This window comes from Pantherophis guttatus, chromosome 3, assembly GCF_059756535.1.
Source record: "Pantherophis guttatus breed Tessera chromosome 3, ASM5975653v1, whole genome shotgun sequence".
Lineage (NCBI taxonomy): Eukaryota > Metazoa > Chordata > Lepidosauria > Squamata > Colubridae > Pantherophis > Pantherophis guttatus.
The window spans coordinates 130,429,316-130,455,464 of NC_142065.1; the positions used below are offsets into that span (position 1 = coordinate 130,429,316).

General features: G+C 35.2%; 1 protein-coding gene across 2 annotated transcripts in view; it reads right to left on the minus strand.

Moving 5' to 3' along the window:
* DNAH5 (dynein axonemal heavy chain 5) overlaps window positions 1–26,149 on the minus strand; it is a 162,127-nt gene that overhangs the window by 27,723 nt on the left and 108,255 nt on the right. For both annotated transcript variants that reach the window (XM_087890233.1, XM_034411888.3), the window contains 13 exons: window positions 24,189–24,319; window positions 23,165–23,318; window positions 21,803–22,070; window positions 20,337–20,568; window positions 19,670–19,784; window positions 18,521–18,697; window positions 16,777–16,980; window positions 16,021–16,200; window positions 14,775–14,912; window positions 13,127–13,262; window positions 11,458–11,774; window positions 10,790–10,945; window positions 9,785–9,967 (listed from right to left, as the gene is read on the minus strand). In XM_087890233.1, the coding sequence (XP_087746359.1) occupies window positions 9,785–9,967; window positions 10,790–10,945; window positions 11,458–11,774; window positions 13,127–13,262; window positions 14,775–14,912; window positions 16,021–16,200; window positions 16,777–16,980; window positions 18,521–18,697; window positions 19,670–19,784; window positions 20,337–20,568; window positions 21,803–22,070; window positions 23,165–23,318; window positions 24,189–24,319 (2,391 nt within the window). The remainder of the gene's footprint in view (window positions 1–9,784; window positions 9,968–10,789; window positions 10,946–11,457; window positions 11,775–13,126; window positions 13,263–14,774; window positions 14,913–16,020; window positions 16,201–16,776; window positions 16,981–18,520; window positions 18,698–19,669; window positions 19,785–20,336; window positions 20,569–21,802; window positions 22,071–23,164; window positions 23,319–24,188; window positions 24,320–26,149) is intronic.

Sequence of the window (26,149 nt, forward strand, 5' to 3'; positions counted from 1 at the left end):
GGTGGGTTTCAGCAGGTTCTGACCAGTTCTGGAGAACTGGTAGCGGAAATTTTGAATAGTTCGGAGAACCGGTAGTAAAAATTCTGACTGGTCCCGCCCCCATCTATTCTCTGACTCTCAAGTCCTAGCTGATCAGGAGGAGATGGGGATTTTACAGTATCCTTCCCCTGCCATGCCCACCAAGCCAGGCTACACTCACCAAGCCACACCCACAGAACCAGTAGTAAAAAATTTTGAAACCCACCACTGTACTGTAGGTAGTACAGCCTGGATGAAAATAGTTAATTTAACCCGGGTTTTGCTATCAAAAGTAACATTAGCTTATATCTAATTCTAAAGCTCTTTTATTGTGCAGAACATAACTTGAATATGAGCTAAAATGCCTTCCCTGTAAAAAGAGTGACCTATGGCAGTCTGTAAAAACAAATGTAATTGGAGATTATGAAAGTAATTTAGGAGAAATATGAGATTCTCTTTGGACAAGTGGTCATAGAAAATCTGAGCATTAGCTTTGAAGCAAAAGAATAAAAAAATCCAGAAAGTAATGAAAGAGCATTCTATTTGTTTTAATTGGTTTCTATTTCAAACTGGAATGAAAATAGTTGAGAAGAAGACATTTTCCAGATATAAATACATGTAATTACAAAGTTCCACTATATGATCTTATGTCTAAAAGTTTTCCTCTCTGGACAATAGAAGCTAATTTCACCTACAGCATGAACATTTTACTATTATATTCTGAACACCACCATACTCATCTTATCTCACTATGTAATATTCCTTACTAAATGAGATACCTAAAGGAAGAATAAAAACTAGAAAAATGGATTTAGCCTTTTGCTGGCAGGAATGACATCCTGATAATTAACTAAACACATTATCACCTAGAATGTATTATCATACGTAGTCATTTTCTTTTAACTCACTGCAAAGTTCTTACACAATTTGAAGCTATTTAAATTTCTGTGAAAAAAGAATCTGTCAACTTTACAGCCAATCTAAGCAAGACAGTAAATAGACATTATGTTTAACTTGCACATTTTTTTTTCAAATGAAAACATCACTTGCTTTGGAAAATGTGATAATTTTGAGTTCTCAGCAGGCACCAAGGGAGAATTTAACTTCATCCTCATTGGCTAATAAAAATCACATTTTAAAGCAAACCTTCAAAGTTGCTATTTATATTAGGAAGAAATAAGCCATTGGCAGAAACTGTTTTTCACTTTACAAAATGGGAATTCAAACGAAAGCTTTTTAAAAAAAAAAATTAGGAACATTTCAGAGAAATAAATTATCAAATTCTCTAGCCAGCTTCCCTCAAATTCTCATAAATTATCCTAGTTTTTCTCATGACTTCTAAGTGCCAAATTCAAATATCAGTTTGAAACCATGACAAATTTGTTCCCTAACAGTGTAGAAATGCAATTAAGATCAGACATAATAGTCTGATTTGTGCTAATAACTAAATATCATGTTATCTACTAGATTCAAAGCTCACGGCAACATACTACCTTCTTTGACCTTCTGATTAGTGGAATTCAGCACAAATCACAAATACAAAGGAGAAAAGTATGATCTGTTTTTGTACTCAAATCTGAATAATAAACTCTTTATGAATTAGATGGTTTAATTTAGATGGTGAGGTTGAGGCAAAAAACCTTGGCTTATCAAGGTTTCACTTTTTGAAAATATAATTTTTACTGAACAACTTTTCAACCAGCTAAAAACAACATAAATATTAGAAATAAAGAAAATAAGAAAGAACAGTGATTATGGCTTTTTTTTTTACAAGTCCATCAAGCATGATAAGATGATCCTCGTAATCCACATCTGAGGCAATTTTATACATTCTAGACAATTTTTTTGGTAGTCATATACCAATGGTACATCATTTTATAAAATATATCTTTTAAATTATAGCAATGCTTTTAACTACATCTTTTCCCATTGATCTATCAGTATAGTGTGTCCAAAGTCCTTAGCCTATTTTATCACATAATATTTCACTTGCTTTTCTTAGATTTCAAATTTCAATAAAAGTTGATATTTTTTTTAGCAATTACATGTTCATCATTTGTACTTAGTTCAAATACTATCTTCTGCTTTTCAATTTCAAATGTCCTATTATCTATCTTAAATCTTTCTTTTAACTGTGCATATAAAAAGCATTATAAACTAAATTCCTCTGCAGTCAATGGCTCTTTTGATTTCATCTTATTTTTCAATGTTTCTGTTTTAACAACTCTGGATAAGTTAACCATATTGTTTTATCTATCTTTTCTTTTCTATAAAATGCTTCTGTGCTGAGAAACATAAAGGCATTTTCGGCAGTTTGACTTTATATCTGTTCCATATTCTCAATATGGCACTTGCAATATAATAATTCCTAAAATTTACATTAGCCTTCATTATTTACTATGAAAACCATGTCATCTGAACTTCAGATCATGCCTTTCTAATTCTAAGGTCTTTTTATTCCTCAGCAGAACCTAGTTTTTCCTCCAAACTAAGCAACAGACTGCAGAGTCCAATTTCAAGTTAAGCAGATCTAATTCTTCTCATTCCTTTATATCCTGAAGTATTTTATATTTAACCCTTGATTTTTTCCCCCTTCCCATACAAACTTAGACATATTTTTCTGCTAATGTTTAAATGGTACATCATTCCATGTCTTTACATAATTATTTTGGGATAATATACAATTCATAATAATCATAATGATACACAAGTGATGTCACTTTTTTCTCAGTGTTCTTTCCATCAATTCATTTTATTTCTGATGTTAATCATTAGTGGCATCTTTTGTTCGTTCATGTTAAAGCTAGCTAATGCTGCCAAATCTTCTAGTTTTTCATTAATATTTCTATTCCTTCCAGAGGATCTTCCAAAATTATCACCAGGTTATCTGCAAATGCCCATAATTTATAAGTTTCTTTTTTAATCTTCATTCCAGGAATTCTCTCATCTCACCTTATGTTTCTATTCAATACTTCCAAAGCTAAAATAAATAGCAATGGTGACAAGAGGCATCCTTGTCTAGACCCTTTCTCTATCTCTCAAGTTTTTTAAAATTCTCCATTCACAATTATCTGTGCCTTTTGTGAAGTGTAAATCAATTTACCCATTAGATAAAAGTATCTTAAAATACTACACATGTTCTCTTCAATCCATATCTCATTGCATTCTCTATTTAAAAAATCTTTAAAACCTCATCATCCATCCTAATGAGAAAAGTCCATTACCACAAAACAACCTATGTATTATAAACTTGATCTAATAAACCTACTTAAATTCCTTCCTTTTACATGTATATCTCATTTTCTGCCATTAAACAAACCCCCAGCCTTATCATTCAAATCTTGACATAAAACAACAACAACAATGAAAGATAATAACATAAATGGTTTAACTTTGTTTGGATAAATTTAAATTTGGATAAATTTAAACAGCATATAAAGTTGCAGGATCCAATCCGGGTCGGTCACTGGGACCAGAGGTTTTGTCTTCCGAGCATTTGGACTCATGCTGCAGCCCATCTCCAAGCAACTTCTCTCTAGCAAACACACTCTGTTACAGAGAAATTCTCTGAAGGTGGGCTCCAGGAATGAGTCTGAAAAGCTTGGAAGACAAAATCTCTGGTCCCACTGACCGACCCAGATTGGATCCTGCAACAGCAAATAAAGTCTTTCTCATATAGCACTTGTATAAACAAAATCTTGAAATATCATCATCCAGTCCTGATCAGAAAAAAAAAATCCCTTAAAATTTTCTAGAACTAGCAACCTATCTATTTTAACTTAGGTCAAATAAACCAATTCTATATTCCTTTTCCTTGTTCCCAATAATCACAAAGTTTTCCCCATATCTTCCAAAATTTTAAACAAGAATATCCAGTTCAAATTGTCAAAGGCCTTTTCTGGATCAAGAAAAATCAATGCAATATTGGCCTTTATCCAACTGTCCAGTATCTTTCCAATCTTTAAATAGAGTTCATTATATAGTGCAATACTTGTAGTAGTTGATCTTCAAATAATAAGAGGCTGATATCTAGTCCAGGTGCTTTCCCTATTTTAACCTTTTTTATACCTTCAGCTTCCTTTGTTGTTAAAGGTTCATTCATTAATTACTTACGTTTTTCTGTAATCTTTGATAAATTTGGTTTCTTTAAATATTCATCAATCTTTCTTAGGAAATTTTCTCCTTCTTTATATAATTAGAGTAATATTGTTAAAATATTTTTGCATCTTTAAAATTATCAGTGATTGTGGTATTTTCAACTTGTTGCTTAATATCAATTTTCCTATTTCTTTCCTCAATTTATATGCCAACTATTTCCCAGGTTTATTTCCAAATCCAATTTTTGCTTTGTTTTGCCTAATTCATTTTTACCTCCATTTCTCTTTACTAACATAGACAACTGCCATTGTAAAAGTTTAATTTGTTATGAAATAATTTTATTTGGGGGTGGATTTCTTTAATTCTTCTATTTTTATTTGTTCTACAATTTACTGTGTTTTCTCTTGTCTCTTTTTTTGAGATTGCTACATAAAATCTCCCTCAAAAGCTTTACTTGTGTCCTAAACTATTCTTATACCTGTATTTTTATTAAGGTCACTGTCAAAATAATTTGAAATTCTTTTACAATGTTCCATTATTATTTCTTTCTGCAATGTTTTGTTTAACCTACATCTGAAGGGATGGGATAAAAGATGGTACTAAAATTATATTGTGGTGGCAATATCTCTAAGCCATATTTCTTAGATATCAAAGAAAAAGATCTATGTCTTTCAGGAAAAAAATCTTTTGCATCACTATTCTTGTGTTTCCATGCATCCACCAGCTCTAAATTTTCCTTTGTTTTAATATCTTTCTCAGAGATCTTTCTGGACAAATTACTCCATTCAAGTCTATCCTTAAATACTGATTTTCATATGGTTTGTTCATCTGGAGCCTAAGTTACCATTGTCAAAGCCTTGGCCTGATCCAAAGTAGCTTCCACATTTACATACCTACCACAATCATCAGTAAATATCAATTCTGGTTGTAATTGGGTTCATGTACACATCAACCCTATTTCTTTTTTTAACTCCTGCTGAAATAATTTCTTAACTCACATTTTTTGCAAATTAAGTATTTTTATCTCTTTCTCTTATATTTTTCTTGCAGAAAGGTTACACCTTGTTCCATTTTTAAAAAATAATGAAATAATTTTCTTTCTTTTTTTTTTTTGAGAAGCATTTGTTCCATTTATATTCCATGTTAGGCATTTATAATCCATATTTATGCCAAAAGTTTTAAAAGCCAATTCTGTAGTGCCTAGTGTGGTAGTCTCTCCCTCGGTATCCAGAATGCTGCAGCTGTTTATAATTTCCATTTGCATTTTCTTCCAGTACTCCTTAAAACTTTTCTAAAAAAATTATCTTGCTTTTTGGATTTGATCTGTTATTTAAAAATGAAGTTAAATCCTACCGATTTATCTCATCAAAATGTGATATTTTTCTGTTCAAGTTTCTCAGTCCAAAAGAAATCCTCTTTCCATTTGGTTAATATTCTAATTGCAATTTGTTTAAGTACAATCATATCTATATTATTAATCTTCAGTCTGGTAATAAAATGCTGCTGCAAAACTTGACCTCTAGTCTTCCTTCTACAAGAATCTCTCTTGGTACTTTTCTTAATTTTGCAAATCACATACTCATTTTATAAACTTTATCAAATTCTACCTTCATACTGTGTCATCTTCATCCCAATCCAGAAAATTTGTTAAAGACGGAACAACAGTTTTCCCTAGTGTCTTCTGCTGAATCCTTTGGAAGTCTTTTTCTCTCAATTCCAGTAATACTAAATTCTCTAAGCTTTTTTCCATCTCTCTGCTTATTATTACAAGTTACTTTTCTAAAATGTCCCTTTTGTCATTAATTTAACTTCTTCTGTAACCCTAACCCTGTACCTTCTTTTTTATATATCTTCGGTAATTTCTTCTTTCATTTCCTTTTTCCTTTTTATAAATTTTTCCCCATTCTCTCTTCAAATGCAACCATCTCACTTTTAATACATTTGATATATTCAGATACACGCTTTCACCTCTCTTTTCTCTTTCTTTTTTCATTTTCTTCTTTTATATATTATTTATTTATTTATTATTTATTTAATGAGATTTATATGCCGCCCTATCTCCAGCCGGACTCAGGGCGGCTCACAACAGTAAAAAACAGTAATAACTTAGTAATAACTTTTTTCCTTTTAGTTTTTTTTTAAAAATAATTCATTAGAATTTATAATTCCATAACCTTATTGTATATTCATCATCATTTTAGCTATTGTCTATCTACTGCAGGATGAAGGCCTCTTCTGCATGTTTCTAATTAATACAGACCTTTCTTTTGCTAACTGGGCCTACAATACTTGCTGATATCATCATCTTGTTTTAGGTCTCTTTCATGGACATTTTTTTATCAGCTGTGATCCATTCTATGACTGCCTTGGTCCACCTGCCATAAGTTCTTCTTGCGATGTGACCAGCCCATTTCCATTTCAATTCTTTTACTCTCTTGATGATATTGTATAGTTTCACTCGTTCTCTAATCCCTGTGCACGTCTTTCTACCTTGTCTTGTAATGCCGAGCATGTATCTTTCCATGGCTCTTTGCGTCACTCATAGCTTTTGTATCAATTATGAGATTAGTGTTCATGTGTCACTGGCATATGTTAGAGCAAGTAGTACACACTGATCAAAAAAGAAATTCTTCAAGCATAGGGGGAGATTGTTCTTGAAAATTATGCTTAGCTTACTGAATGACTGTCAACCACATTTAACACACCATTCAATTCCCTCTATTGTATTACCTACCATTGAGATCTGTTGGCCAAGGATATGTAGTGGACTACTACATCTAGTTATTCTCCAGATATAAACATTTTTCTTTCTTTGGTGAATTTATTAAACATAACCTGCCTCTTTTACAGGTTTATTTTTAAGCCAAATGGTTCTCCTGCTTTGTGCAGCTCTTGTATGTGTCTTTGTAGCTCTTCTGGATCTTGTGAGAAGAGAACATCATCTGCAAATCTTAAATGATTTAAATAGGCACCATTGATTTTTATTGCATCTTTTGCCCAGTGTAGTTTGTGAAATACTTCTTCAAGGCAGGCTGAGAAAAGGATAGATGATATTGTATCACCTTGTTATTACACCTCATTTTATGTTGGTTTCCACTTTAAGATCATTAAGGCAAATTGTCGCCATTGTTTTTTTCATATATTGATTGTAGTAAGTTTATGTAAGCAGTGTCTACGCCTTAGTTGAGCAATACATTAATTATTGCTTACTGGAATACTGAGTCAAACACCTTTTCATAGTCAAATTCATCACACAGAGAGGCATGGTGTACTCATTGTGCCTTTCAATGACTTGTTGAACAACCTGGATGTGATCCATTGAGCTGTAGCCACTTCTGAACCTTGCCTGCTTCTTTGGGTGTGCATCATTTAATGTTCTTTTTGTTATTATCTTGGTGAAAATCTTGTAGATGACTGAAAGAAGGCTTACTGGGCAAGAGTTCTTTAAATAATCTTGGGCCCCTTTCTTGTGAATAAGAATCACAAGTTTATAATCCCTTTGTTTTCTTCAGTTGCTTTTTCACCAGCTTTACATTAAACTGGCACGTTTCTTCTTGGGTATGTTTTCTATGCTCTTGCAAAGTTCAATGTACTTCATTTTATTAGTGAAATTTCCAGTATTCATTGTCCGTCATTTTTTCATTAAATCAATAGTTTCATCAGAGATTTTTGACTGTACAAAGTGTTTTTCTGGTAGTGCTATAGATGTAGCAGATTCAAGGATGGTTTTGACTATTTGTTCATTATGGTCCATAATATTAATCTCTTCCAAATCTTGCAATAGAGCAAAGCGATTTGATAGATTAATCTCAAAATCACTGTTCTCCTCTAACAGATTATTTCTCTTTATTTTTGTCTTTATCATGTTTATATACTCTTTTTGATAGTTTATCTTCACTTTAGCTTGTACAATTCTATGATCACTTCCAATGTTAAAACAATTGATGACAGTAAATGCATATGGTTTTATCACTTGACATGATGCAATCAATTTCACTTGTGTACCCACATGGACTCTTCTGTTTCCTGTCCTTCAAAAACTACTAGTCTGTTGCCTCTATTATCTCATTCACCACTTCCATACGGGCCAGTCACTTTTTCCTCCAGCAATTGTTCTTCCTATTCTTGCATTAAAGTCACCCATTAGTATTTTGTATTGGCATTTTTCTTTATTTTGAAGCGGGCCACATCGTCATAAAATTCTTCAACCTCATCATCACTATAGCTTATTGTTAGCGCATAAGCTTGGATGATTTGAATCTTGTATTGCTTGTTCAATTGAATGATGCATTGAATTACTCTGTCTGATGTATGTTCAAATTTTACTACAGAGTCTTTTAGTTTTGCGTTGAAGAGAAAACCAAGAGTAAATGCCCAGACTTATCAAGTTCAACTAAATTTTCACCTTTTCGTTCAGTGGTAGGTTTCTATTGGTTCTATCGGTAGTGAAGGTATGTGAAACCCACTACTGTTTTTGTCATGTTTCACATAATCCAATAATAACCCAGTGCATACTGTTGAGTTCAATCAGTTCTTCTAGTCGAACGTCCATTTTCATTATTCGAATGTTGACTGTTCCTATGTCCAAAGACAAAGGCAGCCTGATACAACCCACTGACTCTTAGCACCCTCTGCCTTTGGGCAGGTCTTCCCGCTGCCATGGGTAGTTGCCCTGGGGCCTCTGGGGAATGAGAGCTGTTTTTGAGGTTGTATTGGCATGTGGAAGGAATAGACCGTAATCTGCTATGCTGGTCCAAATCAGAATAATAATATTGTATATTATTCCTGACATTTATATTCTGCATAGAAGTTACTAGTTATTGGGATCAAATATGTTCAAGTATCTTTAATCACTTAGGAATATGGAAAAATCTTAACTTCATATTTGTAAATTCCTTTTATTTACTTGATTCTATATTGATTTTTCTTATACACAAATATTTTTTTTAAAAAAAGACAAATATAAATACCAGTCATGGAAAGACAAGAAAATAATTTGAGAGCTCTTGGGGAGCAAGGTAGAGAAGTTAATTATTCTATGTCTACAATGAGTGTAACAAAAAATCTTTCCTCAGGGCTTTCCCATTTATTTTAAATGAATGGATGATTTCCCCTAAAAGCAAACAACAGTTCTGAAGGTGTGCTTTTATTAGCTTTTTATTAGTTAAAACTCCCCTCGGTGCCCACTATGAACTCATTAGCTGTCATCTCTTCCTAGAATCTCTATTTAACAAGAAATGTGCCAGCTAAACATTAAACTCCTTTTATTATTTAGCACCTATTGGTTATGTTTTATTTTTTTTAACAGATTTATATGGCTGCCTATCTTCCAATGGAACTCTGGTTAGTGAACAGAAAAATAAAAAAAGTTGTATACTGTTCTATTTTGTACAGATCACAAAAACAATTAAAAGAACTATTTGGAGGTGTTGCAAGAAACACCTTTAAAATATGTCAGTTGCTTTTCTCATAGAAACCGAAATGGTTTTAATTTGTGGGGAAAAATTGTTAAAGCAAAAAAAAAGGGAGGGGAGAGAGAGAGAGAGAAAGAGAGAGAAGGCTTTGTAAGATAACGTATCCACATAATTGCTTATTTTATCCATCCCTGTAATAAAAATATACTTCAATAAACAGTCACAAATTTACTCACAAATTTCCTTCTACATACCTGTTTTTCTGTTAGAATGACTCTCCCTAGAAGTTGATCTTCTAGGCCTTTCATGGTGACAGTAAAATCAATTATTGAGGTACGAGCACTAATCTCAGGGGTATAGGCTGGATTTGGAAGCTTGGTGGTGATGTAAAGTCTGAAGCCATTCATCACATCCATTTCTTTATCCCCAACTTTTACCTAATTAACAAAAACAAATCCAAAATGGAAGCATATAAGATGAATTGGACTCCTTCAAACAATCAGTAGATACTTATTAAGTATTCTTTTAATTTTGTGTACATCAAATACGATTAACATAATTAATACGTAAGTAAACTTGCACATGTTAGCATAAAACACATAAATGACATTTCTAAAACCAATTCATTCTATATAACTTTCTGTATCTTTATCTGGTTTATAAATGGTAAGATTGTTGCTAATCTTTATTTTTTTTTCTCTGCTGCTTATAGATTAATGCTTAGAAAACTCTTAATAAACATACAGACTTAAAGCTTAAATCCTACATCTTAAAGCCGCATTCTGGGAATCTTTACTTTAAATTGTAACCATAAAAATTAATTGAAAAATAAGTTGATGAAGTAGAAGTCAACAAGTATGGAAGAAAGATAAAAGGAAAATACTTATTACTAGAATGAAAACGATGCAGGCATTTAAGATACCTTGCAAGGTAGTTCTACTATCCTTTTGATATCCCACTAAAGAAGAGAAGGAAGAGAAATATCCCACTAAAGTTCCAGAATAAAAAGTTTTCATCAAAAGATTTTTTCAAGCATTGTACTATGTAGCAACCATAAAAAGTACAGTGGACCACACAAAATAAATGTAACAGATCATTTATCAAGATAGAGCAAAAATTAAAGACCGCTGCTGTAATCTATTCTCTTGAAGATTTCATGGTGACACCAAAGTCAAGGAAAAGAATTTTACTTAAAAGTAGAAACTAGAATTATATATGCAACTATTTTTTTTAAAGTTGGAATATGTTATTTTTCTCACTTTGTATGTAGAACCTGTTTTGATGAAGTTTTTTTCCAATACGTGGTCCAAAGCTGGATCCAACTCCTCACCAACATCTTCGATCAACAATGGCCTTCCAAGAGAGAGACTATCCTCCAAGTGGTTTCTAAAATATTTGTGATTCAGAGAAGTGATCTGAAAAAAAGAATCATAATGTTCATAAAGTGTGAAAATGGATCACCAGCTCTTGAGGGAAGGGGAATGACATTGGACTTCACTTGAAAAGAAGTAGCTGCTAAATTAAAACATTTACTTATTAACCAACCAGGGTTAAAGATGAGTTTTAATCTCCAGGATTCGATCATAGCTATATTAGAACACTATTTGTTTATGATGTGTTTAGGAAATTTATATTCCCCATTTTCACTCTTTCTTAACAATTTCAAAGCAGAAATGTAATACAATTAAGCTTTAAAATATGGAGCTTTTTAAAAAGTTAGAAACAACAGCAATTCCTATGAAAAAGCCCAGCCTAAAAAATCAATATTGCTGGTTTCCAAATGAACCAAAGTTAATGTTGGCAAGTTAAATTCTTCATTACAGTGTATTGTTCTGGAATATTTTCAAGTACCCTCGTCACTGTTTTGCTGCCGTCCTGAACATGTTTACTTCCAAATGTGAATATAATGCACTAGAATTTAATTCACCTGCAGCTCATTCCGGGTTTCTTTGTTCTTAATCCAAATCTTGCCCTGAGTTTGTGGATCAATCAGGAGAGGGTAACGAGCTGCCTTTGTGACAATGATGCCATTCTGAATTGACAGGTCATCATTTGGCAGCCCTTGAAGGTTCCATTCACTGACGGTTGGCGCATCAATCAGCATCTCTGTGAGATTGAGGTTGTTTCCAAATGGGATTGTCCGAGTTTTCATTTCTTTTTGCCAGCTGGTTAACAAAAGATTACGGAACTCTTGATTGAAAGGACCAGAATAGGACAGAAAGGCTGTGGCCAGAAGTACATCTCCTAAATTGATATAGAGAAAACCCACATCAGATGGTGGTTGAATCCATTTGCAGTGAATATAAAAGCGAACATTCAGGCTAAGCTTTAAAAGTCTTGGTCATGTTTCACTATGAAACAGGCTGCTGGGGAACCTCTTGTTCTTTAAATATTTGATGACTGTTTATATAAAGAGAAAGCAGAAGAGAGGCGTCTATGATGTGGATATTCTGACTAGTATTATGCCATGCTTTCTCTCCGTGAGCAACTTTCAGCTTAATGTGCTAAATCACACAGAGATTTCTTACACCAGGACAAACTGGGGCCAATTTCTACTAGCTGATTTTGTTGTACCCATATTTAATGCAAAATAGACTATGTGTGCAACCAACAATCACATTACTTGTATGCACTATAAAGGGGGGGAAAGCTGTGGCATGGGGAAAGGTATTTGTTTTTGTTACAGAAAAGGGGGAAATAGGCAAACTAGTCTCCGACTTAAACACATTTCTCTCTGGAATCTGCAATTTCCTACAACAGCAATGGTCTATGGAGATTCTCAGTCATCCAGGTCACAGTTGTCCCAAAGATGCTTTTTTCAAAAGGCAACTGGACTTTCTTTGTCTTTCCTTGAAGACATTTCTTTTCTCATCACAGAACCTTCTTTAGTTCTGATTAAAGAAGCTTCTTGGATGAGAAGCGAAATGTCTTCAAGGAAAAATAAAGTCCAATTGCCTTTTGAAAAAGCACCTCTGGTACATCAGTGATTCTTAACACTGATAAGTGATCAATGGCCAATGACCCCCTCTCAGGGTTCTGCAAAATCAAAATTATTCGCCAGCCAATGTTGAAAAATAATACCACATTAAAATTCTATCAAAAATATTGTGAGAAGCAGTAGCAGCACTGAATGCATCAATTTCAATTTTTAATATGGTAAATATCAGTAAATATATCCTATACAAATAAAAGCTTTTGGGGGGCATTGTAAGTGTGAGCCTTCTAAGTCAGCACTAAAACCACATAGTACTTGCTAAAAAAACAACCCCCTTTTTTTAATGTCTGATTTAGATTTAGAAAGCTAACTTTGTTAGTCTATTTCCTGCTTGTATCACCATAATGTTAGCAAATTGATAGTGACATGTTATTTCACAACTTGGAGTAACTCTCACCCTTCAAGACATAATTTTAGCATACAAAAGTTCTTACCAACACAATGTCATTATTTATCAAAATAACAGAGGATTCCCTGCTGCTTTTAACACAAAAGAGTGAAAATAAACAGGAACACGATTTATATGCTTGCAGTCTATACTTGCTGAAAAATACTCAATGCAGCTTATAGCTTTGTAGAAATGACAGTCCCTTCAGCTTACCCACAAGCCTTTTTGTTTGGGCTGCAAACTCTTTACTTTGTTCAGTCCACCTCTCTTTTTCACCAGCCAACCCACTAATAAGACTGGAAGCGGTTTGCATTTTATGCCTGCAGCGTTCTGCATCTTCAAGCAATGTCTGTTCAAAACAAAAATTCACATACACAAATGGCAACTTGAGCCAAAAACTATCGCTAATAATGCTTGAAAAGATAAGTATAGATCAGTGGTGAAATTCAAATTTTTTTACTACCGGTTCTGTGGGCATGGCTTGGAAGGTGTGGCTTGCTGTGGCTTGGTGGACATGGCTTGGTGGGCGTGAGAGGGGAAGGATATTGCAAAATCTCCATTCCCACCCCACTCCAGGGGAAGGATACTGCAAAATCTCCATTCCCACCCCACTCCAGGGGAAGGATACTGCAAAATCCCCATTCCCTCCCTACTCCTGGGGGAAGGATATTGCAAAAACTCCATTCCCACCCCACTCTGGAGCCAGCCAGAGGTGGTATTTGCCGGTTCTCCAAACTACTCAAAATTTCCACTACCGGTTCTCCAGAACCTGTCAGAACCTGCTGGATTTCACCTCTGGTACAGATCCTATCTATTGTACTTCCAGCAAATATAAATATCCTATTGTTTCTATTAACATTGTCAGTGCACCTGGACTTATTTCTTATAAACAATTGGGACATAGATTTTACTCTTATCAGAAGTCTGACAAAAGACATAGAAAAGAGGTCTATTGTGAATCTCACATTAAGATAAACATTTGACTAAGATCCAAATGGCCCCAATCCTATTAGTCTTTTGAGGCTTTTGTAAGACTCTTAAAACCTGGCTTTTCCCCCAGGCATTTGGGCACATTAGATGAGCTCTCTAGGTTATGTGGCTTTTTCTTGGAGGGGGGGGGATGTTGTTGCTTTAACTAGGTAAATGGGAACAAGGAATAACCTCAAGGAACCAGAAGAACAGCCACAACTAAGACAAAAGTGAGATAAAAGAAATCTGATTTTGAGCCAGAATTGCAACCTGAGAAAACATCTCAGATAAATCCCTCTCTACTTCTTACAATAAAAAGAGGGAAGGGAAAAACACACTCAGACTTGCAAAATGTTGTTACTATAACCTGATAATAAAAGTAGTATTAGCATGCCTGACTTGGTTTCTTAGTTTGTTCTACTTTGAAGAGCTGACATCAGGGTATCATAGGTTATATATATATACTGTTATGGGAGGGGTGGGTTCTACTTACCTTTACTACCAGTTCGCAATGGGAGCGCGCGCGCAGAAGCTTCTGCACATGCACAGATTATCCATTATGACGTCTGAGTGGGTGGGCAGAGCCTCCCGCTGCTTTTACTACCGGTTCGCAAGAACCAGACAGAACTGGGAGCAACCCACCACTGCGTTACGGTAGTTTTAATTTTTGTATTGATTGCTGGGATTTGGGAGGATTTATTTAAATAAATACATAAATTAGAATATTTCAGAAGCTAGATAGCTGAACTATCTTCCCAAATGACCAGAAAACCAATTTTCTTGCACTCTTAAATAGCTCAAAATGAACTCATTGTGGTAATATTTTCTTGACCTTTTGACAAACCAGCCAAAGGGAATGGTTATACAAAAAGAATTTCCTACAGGAAGTTACCTGTTTCTCCAATGTGGCCTTTTCGTATTGAGCCTGCACAATATCCAGCTCAGCTTGCTTGGCATCCAATTCAGCTTGGGCTTTCTGAAGATCTAACATGGCAGTAGTCAGACGATTCTCCTGAATGGCCAGATTTGCCTTAAAATATCAACCCACCAAGTTTAAATAAGGGAACTTTGATGCACACTGTGTATTTCTTCAATAACAGCAACCAAAGAAACATGAAAATAGCTTATGATGAAGTACATTACTGATAGAGAGAATTGTTGAATTAGTATTGCTACAATAAAATATTTATCATCTTCATATGCCATACTAATGAGGACAAAGACATCAGTAGCAGGGCTGTTACATGCCCAAAGATGGATAGAGGAAAATATACCCACAATGGAAGAATGGATTTTGAAACTAATGGAACTAGCTGAGATGGCTAAATTTCTTGCAACTTGGAGACCACTGCTTGATTTCTTAAAAGATAAGGAGAAATTTTGACTTTTGACTTTGGGATCTGAGGATTAGATTGGATTGGATCAGAGAAATATTGTAGCTTTTTAAATATAAGATTATATGTATTTGACAATTTAATATCTGTTAAAGTTAAGAGAAGAATATTTTATGAATATTGTTATTTTAGAATGTTGACTAGTAAAATTTTAGGAGATTGATATATCTGTTTAAATTTAGAAAGGGTTTGTTCTATTTTCCCTAGATTAAAAGAGAGGGGGAGGGGGAGGGGAGGGGAAGGGGGAGGGAGGGAGGGGGGAGAGAGAGAGAGAAGATTAACAACATAAACAAGATTGATAAAGATGCTTCTCTTTCTGCAGGCCAAATTTATAGTCTTTTTTATAATTTAAATCCTTCTCTACTACATAAACAAAATAATTTCTAACATTATGGCAGGATTGCCATATCAGTTGAAGCTAGGAAAGCTAGACTTTTCAGTTGAGACTGTAGTTTTTTTGTTTGTTTGATTCGCTCTCCAGGAAGTAGGGAAAGAGAAGACAGAGGTCAAAGAGGAATCATTTGGACATAAATTTAAATCACCCCTTTCACCTATTAAAATGTTCTCAAAAGCAGGACCAAACATGCTGATGGACTGCATTTGACCAAAGGGCCAAAGCACATCACACTAAATCATAACCAAACAAATCTCATTATAGCTTAGTGCAGCATATGATCCCAGTTTAAAACTGTAAATTGCTGTTGATATAGTTTTACTCTGCCTTGCCAACTATATTGGACTTACCTTTAAAGGTAGAACTTCCTTATTTATAGCGAAGAAGGATGACATTGCTTTGGTCCATGAGCAAAGGCCAGCCACATTTCCACAAACTCTCTTAGCTGTCTCAATATTGTAATCTGCCATTTCAAAATAAGGACTCAAGAGCTCCACTGCTTCTTCATTAATTGTATCTTTTGGAAATTGCTAGAAATATCATGAAAGAGATTTTTTTTTTCACTTACCCAAAATCAAACAAAATTAATAATCCAGCTGTTTAATTTTACCCCTTTTTTTCTAAACCACATTTTCTACAGAATTTGCATTCAAAAAGTTATTAATTTTGTCATGCTACTATTTGTGCTCATGAAAGCTTGTCTATTTAATTTGTATTTTCCTGATCTTTACTGTGCCTGAATTTAAACTGGTGCCTGTTTATACTGCTGCCATCTTTAATAAGTGCTGGATTTTTCTTCAAGAATTCAGCAAAATCTCTACGAACACTTATCCAGAAGGACCAAAGACAGAAATAAGAACAATCTTTGAAATTTCTCTCTCTCTGAACTTTTCATATTAATTGGTCATCAGTCTGTTCTGTACAATTTGGTATTGTACCAAATTACAGACAATTACAAACTGGTAATTGTCAAGCTGCGGAAAGCAGCAGTGCAGTCTCTCAATACTAAACATAATAAATCCAGACTAAAGCTATATATGTTACACATTCATATCTTGTCCGGCCTTATCATCTTCTTTTTTCTTATCAGTGCTTTTTTGGTATACCTGCAAGTTCTGTAAGAAGTTTCCTGCTGTCATCAGTTTCAAGGACTCCTGCCACGATGGCATAATGCAGTTTTTCTCCAGGTCTAGCTTAGTAGCATTTACTTTCCTCTGGAAGAGCAGCAACACACAGTCCATGATACGCATGATAAGGTGAGGTGGCCGACCCAGCGTACGGACAGTCGCAATGTCTGCCGGCTTGATTGTCTACATTATTGAAACATTATTGGACAGAATTAGGAATTATCACAGTATTTTTGAAGTGCCTGACAAAATCAGCAGGCTTTTTATTTAAAGGCAATCCACGGTGGGTTCAACATCAGCTGATTACACCAAACTTCTGTATATTTAGAAATTAAAGTGATTTACATTTCACAGGTGTTGTTAAGCAGAGCCACAATGAGCAGCAAATTTTGGTATGTATTGATCCATCCTTAAAATCATTTAAGACATATCCTATCATGCCAGGTAATATTACCTAGCCAGCCTTGGTGTATTTCAAGAAATTAGACAAGATATGATATATAATTATTTGGATGGGAGGCTAACAGGAAAGCATAGTTTGTAGGCTAAATAGTGCAAATTATGTTCTATGTTGCTTCCAATAACATTACATCAACATGTCCATGTAATAAGGACGTTTTTGCCTTATTTAAAATTATTTTACAATAGCTAATATATGAACATGGGCATGTGCTTCTGCATAAGTGCGCGCGCGCACACACACACACACACACACACAGAGAGAGAGAGAGAGAGAGAGAGAGAGAGAGAGAGAGAGAAACATTTGTAAGTCTGCTTATGAGATTAGCTGATACAAATTAATAAAACAGAATTATAACATAATTGTTTCAACTTCTGCCTTCAGCTGCTCTGAAGTGTAGTTAATGTGGTTGCTGGAGAACAAAACATATTTGCTATAGGTAAATAATGTTAGATGCTATTCCCCATATTGCGATCATAATGTATGTATCACATCATTTCTCCATGTTTCTGCATCAGATGGTAGTTCCATTTCTGTCAAATTAAACAGGCAATGGTTATTTGAATTGATGTGGCCTGCAGTTAATTCGTCTAATGCTTTCTGCCAAGTGGCGGATCTATGGGTTGTAAAATGTGAATGCAAATCAGTCATTTTACCTACGTATTGACAGTGACTTCTTGGAAGTTTATATTTAATAACATTAATTACATTGCAGCACCTACAGGGGACTGCCTGATATATGAAAATCCTGACAATCTTTAATATTGGCGGACTTCTTGAAAGAAGCAGGTGATGCAGCATTTGGACTCAGAAGGATGTGATTAATTCCTTCGAATAAATGCAATTTATTGGTACTCTGTGTAGATTTTAGTAACTATAGGATGCCATGACAGGAGGGTGTTTTTTTTTTACTTCTTTGACATGTTTTCACAAATAATAGATACCTTTCCTGTTAAATTGGAGATTGCAGGATCTATCACCAATACTATGTGTCATCTTCTTTTTGTAAATTGTTTTCATACTCAAGGTTCATTCTCTGTGAAAAGTATGTTTTATACAAAGAGACTAAACCCCAAGTAGCAGCTATTGTAGAAAGACAGTGAATCAAAAGTGGTGGTGGTGAGGGAATGACATAATTTCACCCATGATGAGAAAGGGAAAGGAGGGAGCCCACACATTAGTTTCCAATCTGGGGTATATTTCTGAGACGACAGCATATCTGTGCGAGACAGACAGTGGATTCGCCTTTCATTCTTCATTAACCTGTAAAGCAGCTTCGGCCTCTTCTAAAGCAGGTTTAGCAGCCTCTAATTTTTCCTCAGCGATAGCCTTGTCTGCTGAAATGCTGTCTACAATAGCCTGGGCTTTGTCCTTCACTTTCTGAACTTCACCTTTCACCTTTTCAGAAGCCTGTGCTTTCACTGTGACTTCTTTTAACACCTATAGAGGACATTTAAAAAAATAAGAATGAAAGAAAATAAATGGAAAAACAAGTAACTATGGTTGCAGAAAATAATTATTTGCCAAGAGTTTATGTTATACTCAAAAGTTAGCAAAGTGTTTTGGGTTTAGTAAACAAGCAGTGTGAGATCTCATAGTCCAGAGGAAACCTAATGTTTTGTTACCCAATATTTACACTTACTATTTTAGGCTGGCTGAGCCCCATGTAGGCAAGGCTAGGGTTTTTTGTGGGTTCTTAATTTTTTTTATCTGTGTTATATGCATGTTTTAGGACTTATAATGCAACTTTCTTCTGATTCTTGTTTCAAAATAGCCAGGTATTCTGGCATCCAGAGGCAGAAGGACTACAGATGGAGAAAGCCTAAGGGCTGCATGTTATATGATGTGGCCTTTTTATGACCAACAATATCAAGAAACTTCAGTTTATCATATCTGAAATTCAGAGAGTTAACATGTGTAGAAGGGCACCAATTAGGAGAAGTCCACTAACTAATTTTCTTCCAGGTTTTCCCATTAATAATAATCTTTATTGTCTGCACAACATATGTACAATGAGATTGATGGAGCTCCCTCAGTGCACCCCCCTCAACACAATACAACTCACAGTAGAAACAGAAAATCCCTAACCCAATAAATCATATTAACGAACACTCAGTCCTATTACACCAGTGTAAACATGTTACACATTGCGCCGGCCCTGCAAATCCATCGTACTACGTATTTATGATGTTATTTTGCATTCAGGAGCCTGACAGCCCGAGGATAAAAACTGTTCTTCAGCTTGTTGTGTGGCTGGCCATGCTTCTATATCTCCTTCCCAATGGTAGGAGGGTAAAGAAGTGGTGACCAGGGTGAGAGTCATCCCTGAGAATTTTCCTCACTCTTCTAAGGCAGTGAGCCCTTCTAAGGGCCCATTAGTAAAAGAGTCGAAATAAACACACTGGACTTTACCATATCAGCTTTTTCATTGGCAATCTTAAGTTCTTTCTCTTTGGCTTCCAGCTCTTTACTCAAAGCTGCCACAGATTCAGAAGCCTCCTTCAATTTCTCCAATCCAGTATTCATTCTGAAATATATAGAACCATCTATATATTTATATATATATATATATATATATATCCCAAAGCACAGAACTTCACTAGACTAGAAACGATCTTCGATTATTCCCTTTCCCCAAAATAAAAGGTGGTAATCTGTGATCCTAGAACTATTTGTGGCCTTTGGTTTAATCTTATACATCATAATTTCACAATAGCAATAGCATGTAGACTTATATACTGCTTCACAGTACTTTACAGCCCTCTCTAGGCAATTTACAGAATCAGCATATTGCCCCCAACAATCTGGGTCCTCATTTTATTGACCTCAGAAGGATGGAAAGCTGAGTCAACCTTGAGCTGCTCAGGATCAAACTCCTGGCTGCAATACAAATATAATACAAACGCCTGCAATACTGCATTCTAATCACCGTGCCACCAAGGCTCTTCATAAACCTTCTAAAGCAACCAATTCAGATCTCTTAAACATATATCTCTCTCTCAGCAGTACTGAGACTAGTTATTGAGTTTAGCTATTTGGGAAGACAATAACTGACTATAAGAGTACCAAAACACCTCACCTGTGGGCTAAGGTCTGCACCTCGGCATGTTTTTCTTTGTATATAGCTTTATATCCTTGAATAAAGGACAAATAAGACTTGGGAGTCACATGGGTGGATCGACGATATCTTTGAAAATAGTCAACGCATTTTTCAGCAACTCCATCTTGGAAGGAGCCCATACACTGTACCATTTGTTTTTTGATATCTTCGGTGCAATCGATTTCATATGACGACAAGAAATGCTCCGATACTAAAAGGAGATTTAATGCCTATCAGTATAAACACTACTTCATTCTCTGGCAAAAGAAATTTAGGATGACTTCTGACCTATTTCTTATTATTCTTCCCCACCCCTCCATCTCATTCATTGTCATAGACTTTTCTTCTTCCTTGAAAGAAGCAAATTCAACTTTCTGAGCTCCTCTGACATGCACACTTGACAGATAAGTATGATCTAGGTGATATTCAGAGGCATTCCAATGGGCAGGGAGTCAACATGGTACTTATAACCTCATGACTGAAGCCTGCCCATTTTTTTCATATTTTGTGCATACACAGTGCATCAAAAGGAGCAGGCTTCAACTGCATGAGCATCTTGATTTTTTGACATGCCTCTTACTGCAGATACCCTTGATGGTCTCAAAATTAGACCCATGACCTCAAACACTCTAATATATTGATATAAGCAATAACATTAAACCATTGCTAACTATATGACTTTCAAGGCATGTAAATTATACGCAAAGGGAGCTGAATGGTTTTAATTGCCAAAGTAATTGCAGTCTTGACATATTCTTTTTGATGCAGGAGATTTGACATTATTATTCCTGCTCTTTGTCATTTGTACGTCACAGGATCTCTGCTTATCATCTCAGGAGTGAAATCATCTTATTTCTTTTTACTGATGGGTAATCTTCCTCCTGTAATTATTGGGAGCAAAGCTATTATTCTTGTCTTGATGGAATTAAGAATCCCCTTGCTTTAGGAATAAGTAAATGGGCCTCGTTTAATTTTGCCATTTGCATTTCTCACATCAAATCATCTGTTTCAAAGAAAGACGTTCCACTGCAGTATGTTTTCTCAATCACCAACGCTTCACATGTGGAGACAGAAAAGTCTCTATTATCAACACTGAAATGCCGTCAACACAACAAGGCTTGCATAGCCTTATTCTAAGGCTACTCTAATTTATCCAAAACATTTCAAAGTCTTGCCAGAATGTAAAAATAATACATTTAATTTTTGAAGATAATATTCTAAGTTTATTTTTTCTCTGGAATGGGAGAGGAAGATATAATCAATAAATATATATCAAAGCAACACTCAAAATAGTTTTTGATACAGTTTGAATTCAACAACTTTTCTATTCTACTCAGAGTAAAAAAAAACAACCAGACCCTACAGTAAATGATGTACTAGAGAAGAGATTTTCACCATGTTACTGACAATGTTATAAACTTTTCCAATAGTCAAACATGTCAAACCTGCAACTAGGGCGTCTTTGGGCCAGCGGCTAAACCAGTCTATAGTGCAACCAGAAATGAGTGCGGGGAATTTCAAAGCTCTGTTTCGGAATTTTTCACCCACTGGTGAAAAACAAAGAACCACATGCAGGTTCTGGCGAACTCTAGTCATGAAGTAATCATATACATTCTCATTGGTGGGAGGACGTCGTGGATGCTCCCTCTTCATAACTGGAATGAGATCCCCAATGATTTCATCAATTTCATCACGAGCAAACAAGTTGGAAACCTAAACAGGAAGAACATTTTTATTGTACCCCACATACAGTCAGTTGTTATTTTTTTAAAAAAAGGCATTTAGCTACTTTTATATTAATAATTGGGGAACGTGGTGTCTCAGTGGCTAAGACGCTGAGCTTGTCGATCGAAAGGTCGACAGTTCAGTGGTTCGAATCCCTAGTGCTGCGTAATGGGGTGAGCTCCCGTTACTTGTCCCAGCTTCTGCCAACCTAGCAGTTCGAAAGCACGTAAAAAATGCAAGCAGAAAAATAGGGACCACCTTTGGTGGGAAGGTAACAGCTTTCCGTGAGCCTTTGGTGTTTGGTCATGCTGGCCACATGACCACGGAGACGTATTCAGACAGCGCTGACTCTTCAGCTTTGAAATGGAGATGAGCACCGTCCCCTAGAGTTGGGAACAACTAGCACATACGTGTGAAGGGAACCTTTACCTTTTTTATATGAATAATTCATTCATATATTACCAAAAGTTGACCGTATTCATTTGAAATGTTGAAGTTAAAGAGCTCATTGTTAGAGTGTTTCATGACTTTATAATTGATAATTAAAGCATTTTAATTATAATCCATTCATTGCTGTTTTATTGTTATCTACTTTGAATGCTAGTTTATGGGGGAAAGTAAGTTATGCCAATAAAATATTCACATTTAATTTTCCTTTCTCTTCCCTTTTATTCTTAAAACCTGTGGCCATCCAGATGTTACTGAATTACAACCCCTAATCTGCCTTGCTAGCTAAGGCTTCTGGGAGATGATTGTCAGTAATATTTGGAAAATGGCAATCTCTGTGTTTTTGCCCTAGAAATAAAATATTCTCAATCTGTGTGATTCTACTAAAGATTTTCTCCAAGTCTGTCTTTACTGATTTATTGTACCTCAGCAGTAAAATAATTAAAGACTAAGAGCTTGATATGTTCTATATTTACTCAAAAATCAGTATTCAGTGGGTAAGTTTTTTCATCAGCAGTGAACTCAAGCATAGAACTTTACAGACTCAGTCTGTCACTAGAGCTTTATCAGCCAAGCTCTCTGTTTCTGAAAACTCAGGGCTAACTCAATGCCAAAAGGAAAGATGAAAATCCTACTTCTCCTGATGATAGCACATTGTTCATATACTCCAGGAAAGCTTCATCTTTTATTTCATTATCTGTAAAAATAAAACTGATTCCTTTTCCTTGTTGTCCAGCAGTCTTATACAGATGTTTCAAGTCTTCCATCAAATTAGATGCATTGTAGGATCTAGAAAAATGAAAAAATAAAATTGTCACAAACATTCCAAGCTTCCTAGCCTACAAATAATTTGGACTGAAACAAAGTGCCTTAAAATGAGAACAATTTTTTTTGGCCTTTCTGCTCAGTGTCTGTTTTCATGGTTGTTGCTTTTAGAAATATGTAGTTTTCTTGGTTATATAACCATAAACATGGTTATATCTATGCATTTTAATGCTCTCTACTATTTAAATTTATTTCTCAATTTGTCTACTGTTTTATCCTTCATTTTTGTTTCATTGTTCTAAGTTGTATAATATTTCAATAATACAGAATGTAAACATAATTAATAAACCAAATCAAACTGTTTTGATACATAAAAGCCCTATCACTTACTGAAATACTAAATTTACTTCTTTTAAATGAAATATATTTTATGTAAGAAGGCAGACATTTTCATTGTTAGATGATAGATAGGTAGGTAGGTAGGTAGGTAGGTGGGAGGGTAGGGTAGGGTAGGGTAGGGTAGGATAGGGTAGGATAGATAGATAGATAGATAGATAGATAGATAGATAGATAGATAGATAGATAGATAGATATTCTTTTGTGTTCTAGATAAGGGTGAAAAATTTCCATTGTCTTTTCTTTACTACAAATGGTTATTATTTTCTTGTAGTATTGACTGTAATATTCTTCCTATAACCAATTATAGAATTTGAGAGAGTTTTCATTCAACCAAATAAGGGAGGCAAAATAATTCAAATAGCAGGCTAATGATTATGTAATCCTGCACTTCTTAACATTAGAACTAGCACAATAATATGTTTTACATGTTAATTATTTGATTTCTTTTATAAAATGAGCATCCATTTTCATACTGTGTTTTATTCAACAGGTTACCTTGTTAATGTGATCTGGAACATATCATAGCCTGCAATGAATGATGCCAGTTTTGTCAAAATTTGCTTTCCAGACCCTCCAACTCCAACAAGTAGGGCATTTCCTCGGGGAGTGCGGATCACACGCGAGATCTACAAAGCACAGCACCATTTTGTTGGTTGTATATTTAGAATAGCACAATAATAAGCAGATACTTGATAAGTTCCTGCATTGCACCACATCTTTAATATTGGTAGCACAATGGTGATCCCAGTCTTTGCATTGATCATTCCATAAACTCTTTCCAACAATAGAAGCTCCAGGTTTGGCCACAGACAATTTGCTTTCTAGTATCAAGGATAAAGTAGTCCTTCTCTTATTTATTAACAGAAGTCTGTAGATTAGCATTTGAATCCGTACTGTGATGGCCAGCATCTTCTATCACATCCAACATAGAGAGTCTATCTTAAAATAACATGATCAAGTACTGGAATAGTGTATAAACTGGACTGACTAATTGCTAATGGGAATCTTTCCCCAGAGACCACCTAGGATAACTGTTCAAGCCAGTGGTGGGATTCAAATATTTTTACTACCGGTTCTGTGGGCGTGGCTTGGTGGGCATGGCAGGAGAAGGATACTGTAAAATCTCCATTCCCACCCCACTCCAGGGGAAGGATACTGTAAAATCTCCATTCCCTCCCCACTTCAGGGGAAGGTTACTGCAAAATCTCCATTCCCTCCCGATCAGCTGGGACTCAAGAAGCAGAGAATAGATAGGGGCGGGGCCAGTCAGAGGTGGTATTTACCGGTTCTCTGAACTACTCAAAATTTCCGCTACCAGTTCTCCAGAACTGCTCAGAACCTGCTGAATACCACCTCTGGTTCAGGCTGCTAACACCAAAAAACTTTCACTACTTATATAATGAGTCAGGGCAACGATACAGATACCAATTGCTGTTTTAATACAAACAATTTTTCTGACAACAAAGCTCATTTGGGTTTGGAAGTCTATTTTGAGTTCTTATTTGCATAGAATTTTCTTTCTCAGAAAAGTGCATAAGGCCAGTGTCTTCTGTTCTATGGGGATTGCATTAATATACTCAAACTCTGAAGACTCAGGCACTGATCTCTTCAAAATGTCATAGTCACCATTAAGAGGCCCTACATATTGAGCATGCTGTACTGTCAACAGAAGAAGTCTGATTAAATATAGTGGCAGAGGTAAGCTAAAGCATTACTAAAGCAATATCACAATCTATTGGTTGCTGAAACAATGATTTATTTCTGCTTCGCTGAGAAATCTCTCTCCTGACTACCTCAATCTGACTATCTTTAAAAGAAAAATAAAGCTTGCCTCACAGAGACTGGAGCAAGACTGCTGAATGAAGCAGAATCCTACAGGAATGACAGGTGAATTAGAGACAATCATGACTGTTCTTGCCCCCTATAATCTGCCACCAACATAGCCATCATATGCTTGACAGTAGGGCTGTTCCTGGTTACCCTTCATCCCCATCCTTAGTAGAGTTAGTATTTGGCACAAATGCATGATCTATTTCTCACTGATGTCACTTATACATAGTTACACCCACAATATTGTTATTCACTAAATCTGCCTCTTTAAAAAAAAAAAAAGTGGCAGTCTCGGGGTATCAGCCTTAATAAGAGCAATCTATAAGCTCTCATGTTTAGCACTTGTACAAAGTCTAGAACAGTATCCAGCATCAGCCTTGCTCACTTCTGTAGGTGACTGGGTGCAGGATGGAGAATTTTTTAACCAAAAATGAACTTACAATCATTTTGCAAGACAGATTTTTATTGGAGGAATGGGGATAAAAGCCTTTTATTTCCTTTTCTTGTAAAAAAAAATATATAGATGTTCATCTTTACATCAATTCAGTTTTTTATACTTCGAAAGATTTATCATTTAGTTCTCTAGTGTCAACACTCTGATCATGAAAGCAGTATTTTCTGTAACT